Here is a 20695-nt window from a genome sequence, read left to right as displayed (position 1 = left end):
AGAACCTAGCAATTGAGACGAATATAGACAAACAAGGACTATGTTAATACTAATTTCGGGAAATAGTGCTCAAAAGTATGTATCTCATATTTTTAAGCATATTAGTGCTCTTCTGTGGATTGATCTATGTTGGTTAAGCGTTTAAATATTCGATTTTCAGTTTTCAGTTGTAACATGAATATTGAATAATATTAATAATTGATAGGACAAGTATAGTCATACAGAAATTTGCAATCTGATTTCATATTTTTCTTTTTCACAGCACCCAGCATACCAAGAAGTTTTCCAGAAATCACAGTTTCTCCTCGTTTTACCGTAGTAGAGAAACATCGCCAGGCTGTGATGAGCTGTGCTGCCACCGGTACCCCAGATCCAGAAATACTCTGGTTCGTTAATATGCTCCCTGTGGACACCAGCTCTGATCGCATTCATATATCAGATAGTAAGTAGCGCCCTCTACGTGTACTAAAGATTTCCAGTTCCCCCTTCCTCTTACATGAGCACATACAGAAAGTTTGCAATTCAAGCGATAGTTAATCAAGGAAAGTGTGTGGTTATATTACATGGCAGTGTGCTTATCAACATTCATACTTTTGTGCTTTATATAATTTGTATTATCTTACTAATGGTACTCCCATTCCAACATTGTTGTCTTTGTATGTAATTCAAGAAACAACCCAAGTCCGGCATATATAATGACCCCGACGAAGTCCCTGAAATGCTAATCGTCATACCTAATAAACATGATAAAGTATAACCCACTCATTTGCATGTAAAACTTGCCCTATTGTCCAGGTAAATCTAATAGAAGGAATTAAAATGATTTAGTTTTCTCAAAATCACTTTACATGGACTTGGTCGGGTTTTGTACTCATGTATTCAATATATATCAGGAATGTGATTGAGAAATGCAGAGAGCATAGACTCTTTACATGTGCCTCTTTACATGTGCTTCATAGATTACAAAGCTTTTGACTGTGTTAGCCACCCTCAGATGTGGGAAACTACGAAAAAGATGGGTTTCCCAAGTCATCTTGTGGATCTGATCAGCTGCTTATATGAAGACCAAGAATCGGCAGTTAGAACAAGTAGTGGAGACACAGATTGGTTCAAGATTGGAAGAGGCTTACGACAGGGCTGTGTGCTATCCCCAAACCTATTTAACATCTACTCTGAAGACATAATGAGAACAGCTTTGGAGGGGTTTGAAGGTGGAGTGAAGTTTGGTGGTACAAGAATTACTAGCCTGAGGTACGCCGATGATACCTTTCTTATTTGTAGCAGCATAGTAGAGCTGATTGATCGCATCAAAGAGGCCAGCGAAGAAAAACACCTTCTCCTGAACATAAAGAAGACAAAAATAATGGTTGTAGACAGAGAGCGGAAAAGTGATGAGTTTGTGATAGATGGACAGCAGATTGAGGAGGTGAAGCAATTTGAATATCTGGGTTCGATGATTAACAACAGTGGTGACAGCACAACTGAAATTAAGAGAAGACTGGCTATTGCAAGGACAACTGTGCAGGCCATGTCAAGCATATGGAAAAGCAGAGGCATATCCATTGACCTCAAAGTACGCCTACTTCGTGCAACTGTGTTTTCCATTGCCACTTATGGATGCGAGTCTTAGGCTATGACCAAGAATGATAGGAAAGAGTAGATGCTTTTGAGATGTGGTGTTACAGAAGGCTTCTACGAGTGACATGGAAAGACAGGAGAACAAATTCCTGGATCCTCGACAAGATTGGTACAAGTCTAACCATCAGAAGCGGCATAATGGAGAGAAAGCTAATGTACTTTGGCCATATTGTCAGGGAACATGGAGGTGTAAAAAACAGATTTTGCAAGGGGCTATGGACGGCAAACGAGGAAGAGGACGTCCACCAACATCTTGGACTAATGACGTGAAGCTGGTTTCTAACCAAGGAACGCAAGGTGAAACACACTTGGCATCAGATCGAGTGAGATGGCGTACTCTTGTGAAGACCACAGCAGCGCTACACAGCGCCACCTGACACAGAGAGAGAGAGAGAGATATTCAATAGATTGGGTGTCTAGTCAGCAGATATGTTTCAAGTGCTTCAAGGTATTGTGGTTGTAAATCAGAATTTTAGAATATAGAATTTTTAGCCAATCTTCGAGGCATGAAAAGGCACCCTGTGTGTGTACAAACAATCTTAATTATGAAATTGCTGACAACGTACTCCAACAAAACGTGTGTGCATAATGATAATGCATCCATTTTAAATGCCACAAACATATCAAGTATAAAATGTCGGATTTAATTATACATGGTACTTGCCATATTCTGACAATTCAGATAAAATATGTAGACATTTATAGGTATCTAGGCCAGACAGTGAAGATGGCAGACAACACAAGAGAAGAATAAAGGCTGACTGGAGTTGCTTTGGCAGACACAAACAAATCCTATGTGTCTAAAGATTGCCAATGACACTGAGGACGAGAGTCTTCAACTAGTGTGTATTACCTACAATGACATATGGTTGTGAAACCTGGACAACACCCATATCAAAAAATGAGACCTGTCCGGATAACTTCCCGATAGTCACCGGGTAGACACCGGCAAATTTCACATGCCAATTAGGTAGGTAGCGGGTGACTACCCGATAAAATTTTGGGAAACCATAGTGGATACCTTTCAGGTAATAGGTACCGGATGACTACCCGATGACTTTTTGGGGAAACTAGCGGGTAACTTACTACCCGATGACTTTTTGGGGGAACTAGCGGATAACTACCCGATGACTTTTCGGGCACCTAGCGGAAAACATTTGGTGACGATATACCTGGTGACCTCTTTGGATACTTCCTGTTGATCTTTTGGGGAATGCAGAAATACAAATTCATGAGTATGCACAAATTTATTAGGCAATTTAGCTTATTTTTTGGAGAAATACAACTTTGCAGTCATGGCAGTTCAGCTAGTGCTATCTTGCTATAAGAAACTTGAAAGTGTACGTACAACCAAATTGATATGATATCAACATAATATACATGTATTACAGTACCTAATGTGATCACATCACTGACACAGCCTATAATTTTTATATCAAATATTATAATTTATTTACAACAAATAGCTTAACATAAAGCTTATATCAGTTAATTGAGACATTAGCTGATGATTAGTAATTTAATTGACATTAATTTACTGTCAAAATCATGTATGATTTACTAGAAAAGATTATACTAAAACATTCAAATGTGTCATATTGGTAGGCATGTCCACTAAAAATTGAAGTACTTTTAAATTGATTCAGACCTAACTTATTGGCTGGGAATTGATGAAAGAAACATTTTGGCGTTTAAATAATCTTAATCGGACGTTTCATTCCAGAGATATGGCCTTTCGAGTGTCACGGTTTTATATAGGGCTGCTAGAACAAGTTAAAAAGTTAAAGTCCAAAAGGAATACCAACAGAAAGTGCAACTTTAAGGTACTTTTTCTTAATGTATTTATTAACTAGCGTTATCTGGAACATTATATTTGCTTATAACAACATGAAAATAAGATCATCCTGAAAATTTAATCGATTTTGTTGACATACAACAAAAAATATAAGACCTCAAAACCCATGGTTTGTTTGGTGAAACCTCAAGCATGATCATAGATGGCCGCCATGGAAAATATCTCCATAGAGGAGATGAACAATAAATGCATTATTTCAAATGAATAGCGGTAGTCTTAAACATTGTTCAATCTTTTAAGGTCAGCACATTTTATCTTCAAAAATTATTATATTTCATCATGGCATAAGTTTGGTAACATTAATCACTACCAATTTTGAGACTGGCAACCCGGATTCCATCATGGCCGGACTTGTGTAATTTTTTCTCGGCCACCGAGCCTACATAAATTCAAAAAAAAAAATAGTATGCAGGGGAACAAAAACATTCTAAATTGTACATATAATCTTCGAAGTGGAAAGCCGCATCAGTTGAAACACAGGACATCAAAATTTGACTCAACTGAGATACAAAACCAGCGAAGACATGAACCAGGTAGTACACAGTACGTGAGTAACAACATGGCGGGCAATACAAAGGATGGACCCGATACCGTGTCCAACGCCGAACTAAAGACTATTATGTTACGCTTAAGGCCTGGTCACACAGTGACGAATAGGGGTGAACGGCAAGCGACGATAAGCTGCGAATTGCAATTTTGAATTTATCGTCACTCATCGTGGGTTGCCGTTAGTTGTCGCTGACGAATCCGTCAGCGACCGCAGACAACCGATATTATTCGTCGGGAAATTTTCAACATGTTGAAAATTTTGTGACGACAAAAAATCGTTGTGATTCCGTTCAAATTTCGTTGAAGACCGCAACCCTCATTTCTTTGACGTTTCCATACCGTGCGAAGCCGTCTCTAGTCGTTTTGAGGTCGTCACAATTTCGTTGGTAGTCGTTGTCAACGACCATTGACGAATAAACAACGGCAAGCGACGTCACATCACGAACCCTGACGACACGTTGCGGCAAGCCACGAAATTGTAACGATCTTGGTGCGACAGTGACTTGCGAATTTTGTCCGGAGAGTGACGGATATTGACTGTTGATGGCGGGTCGTTTGCGAGTACCTGCGGCATTGAAACGGCGGTCTGCGATGGGTTACGATTTCCAAACGATGGTCAACGATTGTAAACTTTTTGTGCGATTTTTGACGTTTTATTGACGTCAGTTCGATTTCAATAGACTGTCCGGCGCGATGCAATTTCGATGTTCATATAAAAAGAAACTGTCCCCCTGTTCTTCATCAAAGCTATTTCATCATCATGGAGGACGAGGTTAGGGTCAGGCTGCAATATGCCTTGGCCATGGCGTTTGTAGATCACCAAGTCCAGGTCGTCAACATTTACCAGTTTGTGAGGTCGCGGTACAGATGGAGAAGAGGCCAGAGAAGAAGAGGGTACTGGACCAGGCTGTGGATTCTTCGCAGACGTCAGTTTGGTCTCTACGACCAGCTCCTTGTAGAACTCCGCAATGAAGACCGGACAGCTTTCAAGCAATTTATGCGGATGCCGACAGAGATGTACGATGAAATTCTTGCCCGTGTTGAACACCGCATTCAGAAGCAGTACACCTTCTACCGTGAGCCTCTACCGCCAGGTCTCAAATTGTCATCCACTCTGAGACATCTGGCGTCTGGAGCTAAGTATAGGGATATGCAATTTGCATGGCGAGTTCCTCACAACACCCTCTCCATTGTCGTCCGAGAAGTCTGCCAGGCCATCTGCGATGAATATGCTGCTGAAGTGATGACTGCACCCACCGCCGAAGGCTTTATACGGAGATGGAATTTCCCCCATACCCTTGCTGCTATTGACGGAAAGCACGTCGCCATCAAGAAGCCTCCGAGAAGCGGAAGCCTTTACTACAACTACAAAGGTTTCTTCTCAGTGATCCTCCTGGCTATGGTTGACCACGACTACAAATTCATATGGTGCGACGTTGGCGGTAAGTATCAAATTATATATTATTAATGATGTAAAATAATTCAATAAACCTAATAATTAAATGTATTTCTCTCCATAGCATTAATAGTGAAGAATTCTTTGTAATTTTTGTATTTTCAGGATTTGGTTCCAGTGGTGATGCCAAGATATATAATGAGTCAGAGATTGCTGAGGCTGTCCAGAATAGCACCATTGGTTTCCCGGAACCTGATCCACTTCCAAACGACGACCAAGACGTCCCATACTTCTTCATCGGCGATGATGCTTTCTCCCTGAACAAGAACTTCCAGAAACCTTATGGACACCGGGGCCTTACTAAGGAAGAGCGCATATTCAACTATAGACTATCCCGAGCCAGGAGGATCTCAGAAAATGCCTTTGGCATTCTGGCCAATAGATTCCAGGTAAATATAAAAAAAATAATTCACAAGTATACTTTACAAGTGACTAACTTTGGAATTTAGAGTGCTCAAACCCATTACAGGTGAGCTATAGAAACAAATTCAAAGTATAGACCTCTGGCAAGGCAACCGTTACTTAAAGTTTCACGGAATACCCTCACTTCGACATTTACCCAATGATCGTAAGTGAGGAGGGTATTCCGTGAAACTTTAAGTAACGGTTGCCTTGCCAGAGGTCTATACTTTGAATTTGTAAAAAAATTAATTCATATTTAATCATAACAAGTCCTCTGAAATATCATATTCAATGGCTATATTGCAATATAACATTTGATTAACTTCTTATTAATGATTATGTACATTTTCTGCCTTTGCAGATTCTTCTCTCAACCATGGGGCATTCCCCATCTACTGCCCGGTTGATTGTGAAGACATGCTGCGTCCTCCACAACCTGATGAGAATCAGATACCCCAACATGCAGAACGCCCTGGTGGATAAGGAGGATCGCCGTGGAAACTTGGTAAAAGTTGAATGGAGGCTTCACAGAAACATGCAAGACACACAGAATGTCCAGGGCCACAACGTTGCCAACCGAGAGGGAAAGAAAGTTCGGAACACAATGAAGCACTGGTGTAGTAGTCCTGCTGGCAGCGTCCCCTGGCAAGACCGGATGGTCTAAAAACCTCTGTATTGAAGTGACCAAATGTTATTTGGAGGACTTTGGGAATTAAGTTAACGTTTTGCACTCCCCATTTTAAACTAGGGGCCTACTAGTACAGTATGCACAATAAAGACAAAGTATATAGAAATATGGGCTGTATTATTACAACACAACAAAAACATACAGTTGTCAGGTGGCATGGGTCACTTTTACCTACCTCCATATGAAAAAGTTATGTCATTTCGCGTAACCACGCTAGTTTCACATGCTCGTCAGTAATAATAAATAAAGCTAAAACAAAGTTGTTCTCTAATGGTGAACACTAGGGCATATTGGACCAACATATGAGATAACATATTGTTCTTTCTACTAGATATGTTTTTGCTTATAAATAAGAAGTTCAAAGTTTCATGTGAGCATATTGGACCAACATATGAGATAATAAATACACTTTATGTGTCTTTGCTTATCAATGAAAAGTTGCAAGTTGCGTGTGAGCATATTGGACCAACATAATGAGATAACAAATTGTTCTTTCTACTTGATATGTTTTCGCTTATAAATAAGAAGTTCAAAGTTTCATGTGAGCATATTGGACCAACATATGAGATAATAATACACTTTATGTGTCTTTGCTTATCAATGAAAAGTTGGGTCTGGCTGCCAGAAGCCGCCATAAGAAGAGGTCTGTCTGGATGGTGCGCCCATCTGGTTGAAAGGGGGTACGTTCACACCAGGGGGAGAAAAAGTAGAGGCCATGGAAGAAGAAGACATGCGCATACCCGCCTGAGACTCGTTGCAATGACAAAAAAGATACAAAATTAAGAATCAGAATTGTATAATCTCAAAGTATCATTAAATTATCAAATTCAATAATAAGTACAATAAATAACACAAATATTATACTTACAAGGTACAGGGGGCAGTGTTTGATGGCATAGTCTTCCTCGGAGGAGAAAAAGTATCATCCTCGGAGGTGCAGGGGCTGTATTTATGGAGAAGATCATTCACATCCTTCCGGAAAGCCCTCCCCCTCTTCTTCGACATCCTCCTCATCGAAGCGACCACGGTACTTCCCCATTGAGTTAGATAGTCATCTTCAGATGTGGATGCTGACTTCATCATGCCCGCGATGGTTCCGCGGCTCTCGTCAAGGCTCCTGAGAAGTGCTTCCTGGAAATCGGCCTCCTCCGATCTGGACTTGGATATACGCCCGGATACAGAAGCAGCAATCTGAGAATGGCACTCCTCAGCAACGTCCGTTTCAACGGCTTCAAGATCACCAGGGTGTTGCTGTACAAGGGCAGAAATCTGAAAAATATAGAAACATAAATTAAAATGCCGACGTAATAAAATGGAGCGTGCTGTCACCTGAAAATGAAAGACTAAAAAGACAACTTGGACATCCATTTTTCCAGAGTTGCAAATCTAAATATAAGGCAGGACATCTGAACCAAAAATAGAAACAATTATTGGTTTGCAAGTATTCTCCCCTCAAACTATACTCACACTGACCACTGGCGCCTTCATCGTTGTCGGTCGCTGCTTGAGGAAAGCAAAATTGTTAAGGATCCATTTCTGTTTATATGGGAGATCAGGCAGCTCCTTACCACTTTTCCTCTTGCTGAGTTTGGTGTAGGTATCACGATTGCTTTTCCACCATGCATTAATATGTTCAGCTGAAATGACACAAAAAAATAATTAAGTATATTTCAGAAAATAATCACAATTAAAATTGACAATAAATTGTATTTTACTGTAAAGTTTGACCGCCTATAAAAAGGCATGCAATGCACACTAATTAGTTGTAACAATTTTAAAGCCCCGGTAGAATATGAAAGTTGAAATTTTACCAGTGACCCCCAACTCCTTGGCCTTGTCCTCAAGTGCGTTGCTCTTCTTGGCGTGGTTCATATAATCCTTGTCTGTGATGAGCCAAAGGTACGTGTTGTCTTTATACCATTCTATTAGGTCTATTTCAGACTTGGGATCTTTGATACTCCACCTGTTCTTCGCAGAAGACTTCTTGGTGGACACAAGTGGTATGGGGTCATCTTCCTGGTCACTTGATGAATGCATTTCTTGTAGGCCTTCTTGTTGAGTGGGCTCCTCATCTGACCCAGGGGGAGGGGAGGGAGGGGGACTTGGAGTTCTGGGCCTGAAAATAGAAAGAACAAATTCTCTATTTTCAATCATACGTGACATGTCACAAATTTTACAGAAAATATTGACGACAGTTTTTTGTCTACACACAACATTTAAAACGAGCCATTTTTTACTAGAAACGAGCAAAACTTCATCAGGACTTCATATTTAGGGCAATCCTTCAATTTATTGTGTAATCAATATTGGATCTGTCTGGCCGTGTGCTAAATGTTATAAATAAATAAATATTTGTTACAGAAAAACTTGACTACACATTTGACCTTTCTCAGGACTGACTGGCTGGCAGCACAACTTAATCATGAACACACAGAGCAGCGGGCAATATTTTAAAAGCAAGAACAACACCAAACTTACGAACTGGCTTTTCTTGTCTTGCCACCTCTCTTCACTCTGCTTCCCCTTCCCCGTCCTCGTCCAGACATAGTAAGTTAGTAGAGCTCTCTGAGATGGTAACATGCAAAGAAAAAACAGACTGTAAAATTTAGTAGATTCTTCTCAGGCACAGCACAGTGTATGTTTGAGTGTATGACCAGATTCTGGTCATCCACTCTTAACATACGCTGTGCTGTGCTTGAGAAGAATCTGAACGTTGTGAACACAAGCCTGAAAAGGTGGAAGTGTTTGTGTATCCCAGTTCATCATACTGGAAGTCATTGACATTATTAGTCATCCAATCACAAGCCAGTATCCAAAATTGATTCTACTTTAAATTCAATATAACTTGATCATGTTCAAGATGTTAGCACGCTATTGTTATGCTGGATTGATCAATAAACTTGAAACTGTGCTTCACAATGAGCATGGCTAGAAACATGTAAAGGCCATATTGATTTAGTATAGGGCTTGTGTGCCCATAATAAGTTACCAGTGACATGTAAAATTAATGCATTTTTACTTTTTATGATTTTAGCTTATTGCAATTTGAAAAATATTTAGAACAATATGGGTTACATTTAGACAAGTTAAAGATAGTATAATTGTTCCAAAACGACATAGACGAGAAACATTTAGACTGACCATGCTACATAAAGTCAACAACAGTCAGGTAGCCATTCCAACGCGAACATTCTTGCAGCCGGTCCAGATGCGCAGCTCATCCCGGCTCAACCATAATACTAGTAAATCATCCTTTAAGAAAGTAAGTGGCAGAACCGACTACTACACTGTTCTTTCTTTCCGAACACCAAAAACAATTGGAACAGTACCAGAGCACATAGTAAACATAGAGGACACAAATCTATTCAAGGAAACCTTGGCTAACTACATTAACCAGCGAAAAGACCTGGACTAATTACATTCTTGCGCACACCATATCTTCTCAGTTGGCTTCGAATTCAGATTCAGATTCAGACAAAGTTAAAACTAAGTACTTCTATGTCATCATCTAAGTCAAGCTCAAACTTGAGTCAGAACCTTTTCTGGGGGTCTGGTTATATTACAAAAGTTATAAACCCATTATACTTAAATATTTAGGCAAGTCCGATATGTAAATATCCATATGGGGTTACATGTAGTATATTAATTTAAAAGTTATCAGGGTTTAAATCCGTGCAATATGTGACCGACAACTTTGGAAGACTTTCGTTTCCTCCCATGGCATTCACCTTCCAAAACTAGATATCATACAAATTCCATGCTTGTAGAGTACTTTTAGCTACTTTTTGAGGGCGGATCTTAGTATCCAGTCACGTGATTTTGAAACAACAGAATTTGTGGATGGTTCTCATTTTGCTTGTGCACGTGGCAGTTAGTATTTTTTTGCAATGTTAAATGATGAGCCTGAAAAATGTGGAGGATATCTCCTAATAACTTCCACTGACCTGTGTTCTCTGAGAATTGTGTGAGGAGTGGAGACGCCAAACCCCCACACACCCCACACACAAACAAACGTACACATGCTTCGATGTGGGGCGCTGAGTCACGTCATAGTCGCCGCAATCCACCGTCAGCTGCCGTTCCTTGCCGCCAGCAAATCCGTTGCCAGCCGTCTGACCTCGTTGCTTGTTGTCGGGCTCTGTCGAGACATCGTCACTTGCCGCCCAGACAACGTCCGATTTTGGTCGTTAGTCTCCGTTTCCTGCCGCAGACTTTCGTCCCTTGCCGTCGTGTTGTCGCTGAAGGTCGTTACCACTCGTCAGCGAATCTTGTTTTTCCTCTTTTTGTCGTCGCTTTGCCGTCAACATTTTGTGATTTTCACGTTCGTCACCTTTCGTTGCTTATCGTCCGTCACTGTGTGACCAGGCCTTTAGAGAGCACGCTGAATAAGCGAATGGATAAACTACAGTCACAAGTAAACAAACTAAATGAATCTGTTTCAATGAATGAAGAAACGATACGGAACCTAGAAGAAAAGGTAACAAGGGACTCAGAACAAACAAATGAGCTAGCACATGAAACAGTTCCAAATATAGACAAAAAGCTTACAGAACTAAAGCAGGACATTGAGAAAAAACTCTTACTCAACGAAATCCACGACAGGAAAACTAACCTACTGATTTATGGAGCGGAAGAAAATAAGGATAAAACTATTTATGAAGTGGTGAGAGATTTCCTGATCACAGACTTTAATGTACCACAGGCAGATGTATATAGTATCTTTATTGTCAATGCCCATCGCTTGCCCCGGCGAAATTATGGTGGTCAAAGAAAAGGCCCGGATCCCATTATCGTCAGGTTCGGAGCTATTGGAGATAGGGACTGGATCCTGGAACTAGCAAAAAACAGATACCATTATATGTACCTGGGCGGAAACCAGTGATGGTATATACTGATCTACCCGCAGAAATGAAGCGAAAGAGAGGAATGTTGGTAGCAGAAGCGAAGAAACTAAGAAGAGAAGGCAGAGTAACAAGAATCAAAGTCATAGGCACAGAAGTCATCATGGAACACAGAGCCAAGGAACAACGACAGGGGCCATGGGTGAAATACACAGGATGAATATGTAAATCTGCATAAATTGACTTTAGCACTAAAATACATGAAATGTTATAAACTCCAAAATGTGAACGATTTAAATGCAATATATAATATGAACAGTTGAACAGATCAAATCTAAATATCAAGGAGGTGTGAAAATCCCCCTCATATGTTCTCGTTAACAGTAAAAAGGTGCATCTCTGATATAAAAAAAAATATCAGTATAAATGAAACAACAAGTTGCTTTGAGAAATTATTGTATACAAATGTTTTGTATCACTTATTTGCTTGCTTGCACATTTATGAATAGTAAAACATACGGTGTAAATTAATCTGTGACAAAAAGTTTCTGACATGCTTGATGATTTATAAATCTTTGAAGTAAAAAAAATGAATCTCTGATATTAAAGAAATATCAGTATAAATGAAACAACAAGTTGCTTTGAGAAATCATTGTATAAAAATGTTTTGTATCATTTATTTGCTTGCTTGCACATTTATGAATAGTAAAACATAGTGGAAATTAATATGTGACAAAAAGGTTTTGACATGCTTGATGATTTATAAATCTTTGAAGGTAAAAATCATAATTTTTCCCAAAATTTATCTTCTTGGTGGGCTCGGTGGTTGGATTTTTTTCTCTTTCTTGCTTTTTTTTGTTTTTGCAACTTTCTTTTTTCTTTCTTTTATATAGTTTTGTGTGTGGTATGTATTATATTTTTCATAAAAAGACAGCTGTGAATCAAGTTATGTATGTTGTAATCAAAAATCAAATGAAGGTTTCTGTTAAACATGTTTACATGGTTAAAGAATATGGATAGTACTATAAATATATGTTCTGTAAACTGTAGAGGATTGAGTGATAAATCTAAGAGAAGAGATGTTTTAAATTATTTAAGGAAAAAGAAATGTTCAATTTATTGCCTTCAGGATGTACACTGGGACCAGAAATGGGAAAATATGATCAGATCAGAATGGGGATATGAATGTTATACAGCAGGTTATAAGACAAATGCCAGGGGCGTGGCAGTGTTAATGAATAACAATTTTGACTTCAAAGTGCGTAATATTCAGCGGGATCAAACAGGTAATTGGATTGTACTTGATATTACGATGATGTCAATGGATATCACGATAGTTTGTCTGTATGGTCCAAATGAGGATAATCCAGATTTTTATAATCGTGTTAAAAATGTTATCGAAAACGTTGGTAACCCACATTGTATTGTATGTGGTGATTTTAACTTAGTCCAGGATCAAAATTTAGATACATTTAATTATTTGAATATTAATAATCCAAAGGCAAAAGAAGCTGTTTTAAAAATAAAAGAAAATTTGAGTCTGTGTGACCCTTGGAGAATTATGAACCCAGATATAAAACGTTTTACCTGGAGAAGAAACAATCCCATAAAACAAGCTAGGCTGGATTTTTTCTTGATTTCTTCTGACATTTTGAATATAATTGGTCAAACAGACATTCTACCAGGATATAGGACTGACCATTCCATGGTAGTCATTGGCCTAAGTAAGAGCAATAATATACAAAGGGGAAGAGGTTCGTGGAAGTTGAATAACGATTTAATTGAAGATGATGAATATGTAAAAGTAGTTAAGGATTCGATAACTAAAGTAAAACAAATCTATGCTGCTTCGCCGTATGACAGAGAAAATATAAACAATATTGATCCAAATGAGTTGGAACTAACTATTAATGACCAACTGTTTTTGAAGCACTGCTTTTGGGAATCAGAGGCGCTACTATAGCATACTCCTCAATACACCACATTGTATTGTATGTGGTGATTTTAACTTAGTCCAGGATCAAAATTTAGATACATTTAATTATTTGAATATTAATAATCCAAAGGCAAAAGAAGCTGTTTTAAAAATAAAAGAAGATTTGAGTCTGTGTGACCCTTGGAGAATTATGAACCCAGATATAAAACGTTTTACCTGGAGAAGAAACAATCCCATAAAACAAGCTAGGCTGGATTTTTTCTTGATTTCTTCTGAAATTTTGAATATAATTGGTCAAACAGACAATCTACCAGGATATAGGACTGACCATTCCATGGTAGTCATTGGCCTAAGTAAGAGCAATAATATACAAAGGGGAAGAGGTTCGTGGAAGTTGAATAACGATTTAATTGAAGATGATGAATATGTAAAAGTAGTTAAGGATTCGATAACTAAAGTAAAACAAATCTATGCTGCTTCGCCGTATGACAGAGAAAATATAAACAATATTGATCCAAATGAGTTGGAACTAACTATTAATGACCAACTGTTTTTTGAAGCACTGCTTTTGGAAATCAGAGGCGCTACTATAGCATACTCCTCAAAAAGAAAGAGAGAGATGGACAAGTCTGAAGAAGTACTTGACAAATTAATAGAAAACTTAAATACGTCATACGAGGAGGCATCATTGAAAACAGCCCTAATGTTGAAATTTTAAAGAATTAGTTAGATAATGCTAAACATGAACTTGAGGATATTCGTAGTAGAAAGATTAAAGGATGTTTTATTCGAACAAAGGTCCGATGGCTATAGGAGGGAGAGAAACCCACCAAATATTTTCTTAATCTTGAAAAAAGAAACTTTGTAAACAAACAAATGGTTAGAATTGTGAGAGGTAACAACACCGAAGCAACATCTCAAGATGAGATTGAGAAGGAGGTAGTATCTTTTTATGAAAATCTGTATAAAGAAAAAGGTGGAAATAATAATGTTAAAATTGATGATTATGCTTCCATAAACAAATTAATGCAAATGCAATCAAATACCTTAAGAGGGTGAAATTACTCTTTCTGAGCTCACATATGCTTTGAAAAACATGAAAAACAACAAGACACCCGGACCTGATGGTTTTACAGCGGAATTTTACAAATGCTTCTGGTTGGAAATATCTTGTTTTCTTCTTCGATCATTAAATGAAGGTTTTAGAATTGGGACTCTAACTCAAGTTCAAAAAAGGGGTCACGTTACTCTTCTGCCAAAAGGAGATAAACCCCGTCAGTTCTTAAAAAACTGGAGGCCTATTTCGCTTCTAAATGTTTCTTATAAATTGGCCTCTGCATGTATTGCAAACCGTATAAAATCGGTTTTGCCATATTTAATTTCAGAAGATCAAACAGGTTTTGTCCCAAATAGATTCATTGGTGAAAGTATTCGCCTTATTTATGATTTGTTAAGTTATACAGAGGTTAATGAAATTCCGGGGATGCTTTTACTAATAGATTTTGAAAAAGCTTTTGACACGGTTTCGCATGATTTTATTCTTGAAACTTTAAGGGTATTTAATTTCGGATCAGACATTTGCAGATGGTTTATGGCTTTGTATAAGAACGCATCTTCTTCCGTAATCATAAATAGAAATATATCTAAACCGTTCCAAATTCAGCGCAGTTGTAGACAAGGCGATCCTCTGTCGCCATATATCTTCGTTTTATGTGCGGAGGTATTATCTACAATGATTAGACAAAATAAGGATATAACAGGAATTTGCATTAATGATATGAATTTTAAAATTGCACAGTATGCAGATGACACTACATTAATTCTTGATGGTACAGAAAAATCACTGGAAAGTGCCTTTAAAACATTGCAATCATTTTATGAGATGTCTGGTTTGAAAATTAATATTGATAAAACGGTTGCAGTATGGATTGGGTCTCAGAAATTCAGAAATACTATAATTAGTAAAAATTTAAAAATACAATGGAATTTCAATGGTAGCTTTGAGTTTCTAGGCATTTCTTTTAGTACAAACCTTGCTCAAATTGGAAATGATAATTATGATAAAGCACTTCTTTTGATACGAAAACTGTTATCAAGTTGGAAAAAAGGAAATTTAACGGTGTTGGGACGGGTTGTAGTTGTGAAATCATTAGCTTTGCCAAAAATAAGTTATATTGCTCAAATGCTACCAAACCCAAGCAAGGAATTTATCAAAACGGTAAATGATGAGATATATAAATATATTTGGAACGGCAAGCCAGATCGAGTTAAAAGAATACAATTTGTGCAAAATTATGAGAATGGTGGAGTAAAGATGCCAAATGTAGAAATACATATAAATGCTTTAAAGGTAAATTGGATTCGGAGGGTTGCCTGTGGTGATCAAAAATGGGTTAAGCTATTTCGTCTTTGTTTTAATGTAATAAGTGATGATATTTGTTGCCTTGGTATGTATCGTTTTAATGACATGAAAAACATGATAGATAATAAGTTCTGGTATGATACTCTGTTTTCTTGGTCCTCACTTATAAACATTGTAAATAATAATAATCTGGATTTCAACCGTATTGCAAAACAATATTTGTGGTGGAACGATAAAATAAAGATTGGTGGTAAATCAGTTTGTTATGCCCATTGGAAAAAAAAAGGGTGTGCTGTTTATAAATGATCTCTTAAATGCAAACGGATCCTTTTTGTCGATTGTCGAATTTACAAAACTTTATAAAGTGAAGACCAATTTCTTAGAGTACAATGGTATTATTAGGGCAATTCAGTCAAATTTTAATTACAATGGTACTATAGGCTCCAAACTAGCCTCCCCTTTTCAGCCGTATAATATGGAACTACTTTTTAAGCAACGAAAATGGTGCAAAATGTTCTATGACATTTCTATTGAATCAAAGATGAAGAATACAATGAGTAAGTCAAAGTGGCAAATGGAATTTGGAATGGAGAATGATGATTGGAAAAAAATATGTACCTTAAATTTCAAATTTTCCACTGATATTAAACTGAGAAACTGAGATGGTTTCAATACAGAATTAATCAGAGTATCATAGGCACAAATACATTGTTGTTAAAAATGAACATAAGTGATGATGACTTATGTACTTTTTGTAAGATAAATCCAGAAACAATCAAGCATCTCTTTGTGGATTGCCCTTTTTCTAGAAATTTTTGGGAAGATCTCAAAGACTGGATAAAAGACAAGATCAGTATAGATCTAGCTATGACCCCTCAGTTAATTCTTTTTGGATCTAAATATGATTTAATTCTAACACTGATTTTGACTATTGCAAAATTTCATTTGTATAGAGTAAAGATGACAGAGAAACGACCAAACTTACATGTTTTAAAAGGGAACTTAAATGTTATTATAATGTTTTGAAATACCAAGCAGTATGTAGCCTAAAGTTACAAAAGTTTAATAATGAGTGGCAATCCTGGCAACTATTAATGTTATGATATAATTTGTCATTCCTGTGTATTTTTAAGCCATAGTAAAGAAAGTAAAATATGCTCAACATGCTCAATGTGTGGTGGAGGGGGTCGGCGGGGTGGGTCGGGTGGAGCTTATTGTTGATTGTTTGTTTTTTGTTTTCTACTCAATTTGAGTACAAAATAATCAGCAGTTAGTTCTATTCGCTCATTCCGTTGCTCTTTTCCCTTATTTTTGTTGCTTGTTTTTCAATCCTCTTATAACTCTCTTGAAATGACTATGTCACTAATATTAATAAATAAAATGCACGTTAATGTATTTTATGGTCACTGATTAAGTGACAGTACTATGTATTAAGAAACTTGTAATAAAGACAGCTGTCTACAAAAAAGAAAAAAAAAATTGAGAAATTTGCTCCAACTCAAATGTTATCTTTACTACATTGAGCAATACACTGTGTGTGCATGGAAGCCATGATCACATGATGATGGATAGCATATGAAATGGACATGGTAGTGAGAAGTGCACAGGAAGTCCATGATTTGAGATGGGCCGCGGTAGGCTTAAACATTCTTAAATTTCTTAACATCCTGTACATTTTGTCTGCAAAAATAGTTAAATTTTATGAGTATGTAAGTTTGCTTGTCTGATTCACTCCAAATTCGGAGATAATTGCGTTTGAACACCTGATGCATGGAATGGTGTCACTTCAACCTGTTGTAGTTCTCATCTCATTAAATTTTTCATTAAAAAAAGTTGATCTCTTCATGAAGGAAGGTCCTCTCTATTTACTGACCAAACAGGAAAAAGTTTGGTTAATGTTTTCTGGTGGAATCAGGAATTTCTTGAAACACCCTGATATAGGCCTACATTTGGATCAAAACAAGTATGTACGCCATTTAACAGGCCTGGGATTTCTTGTATCGATCAGTTTCTCCATAGACAATACGTGTGTGAGTGCACGAACACAGTAAATGAAAAATCGTTCTGGTGGAAACTGTATTGAGAGTGGGCATCCCTAATATTAGGTACATGTATAAAGACTGCATCAATATACAAATCATTTCATACAAATTTTCTTACCTGCATTGTCATATGAAATCAATCATTCAATGCTTTATAATTGCTACAGCGTGTTCCAGATTAATTAGTAAACATCTTGTAATGTCTTACACGTAAATCCATACATTTTGGACCACAAATAACTTGAATATTCTGCACAAAATAGCCCAACTGCCAACAGCTAGCTACTCCATTTTGAAATCATTCAGTGACCTTTGACCATATACCCACCCACAATGCATTCTCAAGATGCCTTATGCTATTTTCAAAGCGGATAACCACCGGGTAACTCCTGCAAAGAATCTAAGTTTCTGGGAACCTTCTGGGTAACTCATTTGAAATATTTGAGTTTTTGTGAGACTTCCGGATGTCTACCCGAAAACTTTTGGATAACTTAATTAGGCATCCGCAAGGTATCCGCTAACGGGGACTTTTTGATAACTCTGGAAAAGGTACCCGAAAGGTTTCTGATGACCACCGATTGGTCATCGGGTGGTCAGCGGGAAACTTTTTTTTTGCTATGAGCAACCAAGTTTTTGGAACAAAAACTCAAGGTAGCACAGCATGCTATGGAGAGAAAATGCTACATATCACCATACGTGACAAAGTAAAGAATGTGGAAATTGGGGACAAAACAAATGCAAAAGATATCATTGAAAGAATCAAAGAGGTAAAGTGGAGATGGGCGGGACACGTAGCTCGTAGAGATGACAATAGATAGACAAAGAGGTTAACAGAATAGCAGCCAAGAACAGGAAAGGGAAGAAGGGGAAGACAAAAACGAAGATGGCGTGATGATCTCACATCCTATTTGGGTACAACATGGGCAAGAGAAGCACAGAACAGAAGTAAATGGAAGCTACTTGAGTTCGGCTAGTCATTCGGCAAACATCGGCATGATCTCGCTGAGTCGACTGTGATTGGTCCAGTGGCTGGAGCATGCGCGAGTAATTTAACAAGCATTTGGATACAGTAATATTTGTAGTGCATGGGCAAGAGAAGCACAGAACAGAAGTAAATGGAAGCTACTTGAGGAGGGCTACATTCGACAGTGGGTGCCACAGCCTGTGACGGACAGGGTCTAATTCTGCATACAACCGGGCAACGTTATTTCTATAGATCTGCTGCGCATTCAAATTGCATTGTATTGCATCGTAATTTCATTTGTGTCTATGCTAATTATGTTTACACAACACGAACTCACGTGTTTTCAAGCAAATTCGCCGATAATAGGTGATCAAAAGCGATCGGAATGTTACAAAAGTACAGATGGCATTCAGCTTACTTCATCGTAGAAGTACTTCAAAATCAATTGCCATTGCAGTGTTGTATTTCCGTGATAAACTACTACATGCACGCTCGTAATATCATTATGCATTTAAAGTGTATTTTGGTCAATCATATATAGTAATGCTATTCTAATTTAATTATATTGATTTAATTGTTACTACCTAAATGTATTGATATTTATTTATACCAATGACTCTTGTTTACGTTTAACTTTATTACTTTGTTGAGCTATTAGTATCACTTGTATATTGATGTTGATGATTGATGAAAATAAAATATGAATGAATGAATGAATGAATGAGATGATCTTTGGAAAAATACGGCATAATTGGTCTTGGTGTTTGCGGAATACCATGCAGTAAAATATTAATACGTTGCGGCAATTCATGATTGACAACTAACAATCGGCGTGTCCTTCACTGTCAATTTCTTATCCACTCACTAATCTTCACAAAAGCTTTGTGTTCATTACGTAATGTGTGGAGGCAAATTGCAATAAGTACAATGAAATAATGAGTAGGGCGGGCTCCGAGGCGGGTTTCTTCTTCATCTTACGTAACAGTATTGTTCTCCAAAAAAACCCGGAAGCTTGTCGTTTGGAGCTCTAGCTGAAATACAGCAAGATAATGTAAGATAGTAAATGTAAACCTGTATTTTAGCTAGAGTATCTCGAGCTAGCCTGTGAGGTGAGGTGAGGTGAAGTGAGGTACTTGCAATAATAATTTTTATTATTTGTTATTAATATTAATTATTATTCGCAGCATTCACACTCACAATTGATAATGCTGATGAGAGCGACCAAGGGCGGTACCAGTGTGCGGCTACTAACTCAGTTGGAACAAGATATTCATATTCAGCAAACTTGTATGTCAGAGGTATGCTTATTGGACATATGGAGTGGCTCAACTATTCATGTATTTTTTGTTTACCTCATGGAAAGTGGAAATACAGAAATAAATAAGATGTTTTCTATCATGTATAATGTATATTGAGTTATAATTTCAGATATTAATTAAACCTAAAAAACAAATTTGGAATTCCTGGCTCGAATTGATTTGAAAAACAAATGAGACCTCCCAAATGTAAGTAACACTTCGTCAATAAAAAATAGAATTCCCCATGCCCCTGAAGAAGACCGGTAATTTGGGGAATTTGCAGTAATTTTAAAAAGAACATAGTTTGTTTTGGAAATGTCCACTGTTAAATGATGATTTTTCTTACGAAAACGGTAAAAAGGGGCAAAAGGTGTTGTGAATGTCCATGTCTTCTTAACGTTTTTACGAGGGGGTGTCAATAATGCCTTTAATAGCCAAATCCATGATGTTACAATTTTTTAAATGATCTATAACTCTACTTGAAGTCAGGTACTAGGTATAATTCAATGATTTAAAAAAAATGGTTATATTGTTCCATGTAGTCTATTGGTGAAAGACGGGCGCAATTTTGGAGCTCATAATAGTGGAGCTGATATGAGAATGATATAATAGGATTAATGGACCTTGTGTTGTTTAACCATTGCGTTATGAGAGCATGTAATAA

At 37.5% G+C, this 20695-nt stretch overlaps 2 protein-coding genes and 1 long non-coding RNA gene across 3 annotated transcripts; 2 read left to right on the top strand and 1 right to left on the bottom strand.

Moving 5' to 3' along the window:
* Nucleotides 1-286: 286 nt before the first annotated feature.
* LOC140162185 (uncharacterized) lies at nt 287-20031 on the top strand. Its single transcript, XR_011860212.1, has 2 exons — nt 287-442; nt 19918-20031. It is a non-coding gene; the product is annotated as an uncharacterized lncRNA (long non-coding RNA).
* LOC140163257 (uncharacterized) lies at nt 4699-5430 on the top strand. The gene is given in 2 exon segments (XM_072186655.1): nt 4699-5387; nt 5389-5430. Coding segments are annotated over 2 exon segments (627 nt in total). The 5' UTR covers nt 4699-4802.
* Nucleotides 7439-9134, bottom strand: LOC140163256 (uncharacterized). The gene is made up of 4 exons (XM_072186654.1): nt 9067-9134; nt 8400-8704; nt 8056-8225; nt 7439-7857 (listed from the first exon to the last, which is right to left on the bottom strand). The coding sequence occupies exons 1-4, from the start codon at nt 9132-9134 to the stop codon at nt 7453-7455; spliced, it is 948 nt and encodes a 315-aa protein (XP_072042755.1). The 3' UTR covers nt 7439-7452.
* Nucleotides 20032-20695: the final 664 nt, after the last annotated feature.

This window comes from Amphiura filiformis, chromosome 10, assembly GCF_039555335.1.
Source record: "Amphiura filiformis chromosome 10, Afil_fr2py, whole genome shotgun sequence".
Classification (NCBI taxonomy): domain Eukaryota; kingdom Metazoa; phylum Echinodermata; class Ophiuroidea; order Amphilepidida; family Amphiuridae; genus Amphiura; species Amphiura filiformis.
This window is presented reverse-complemented; position numbering and strand designations above follow the sequence as displayed.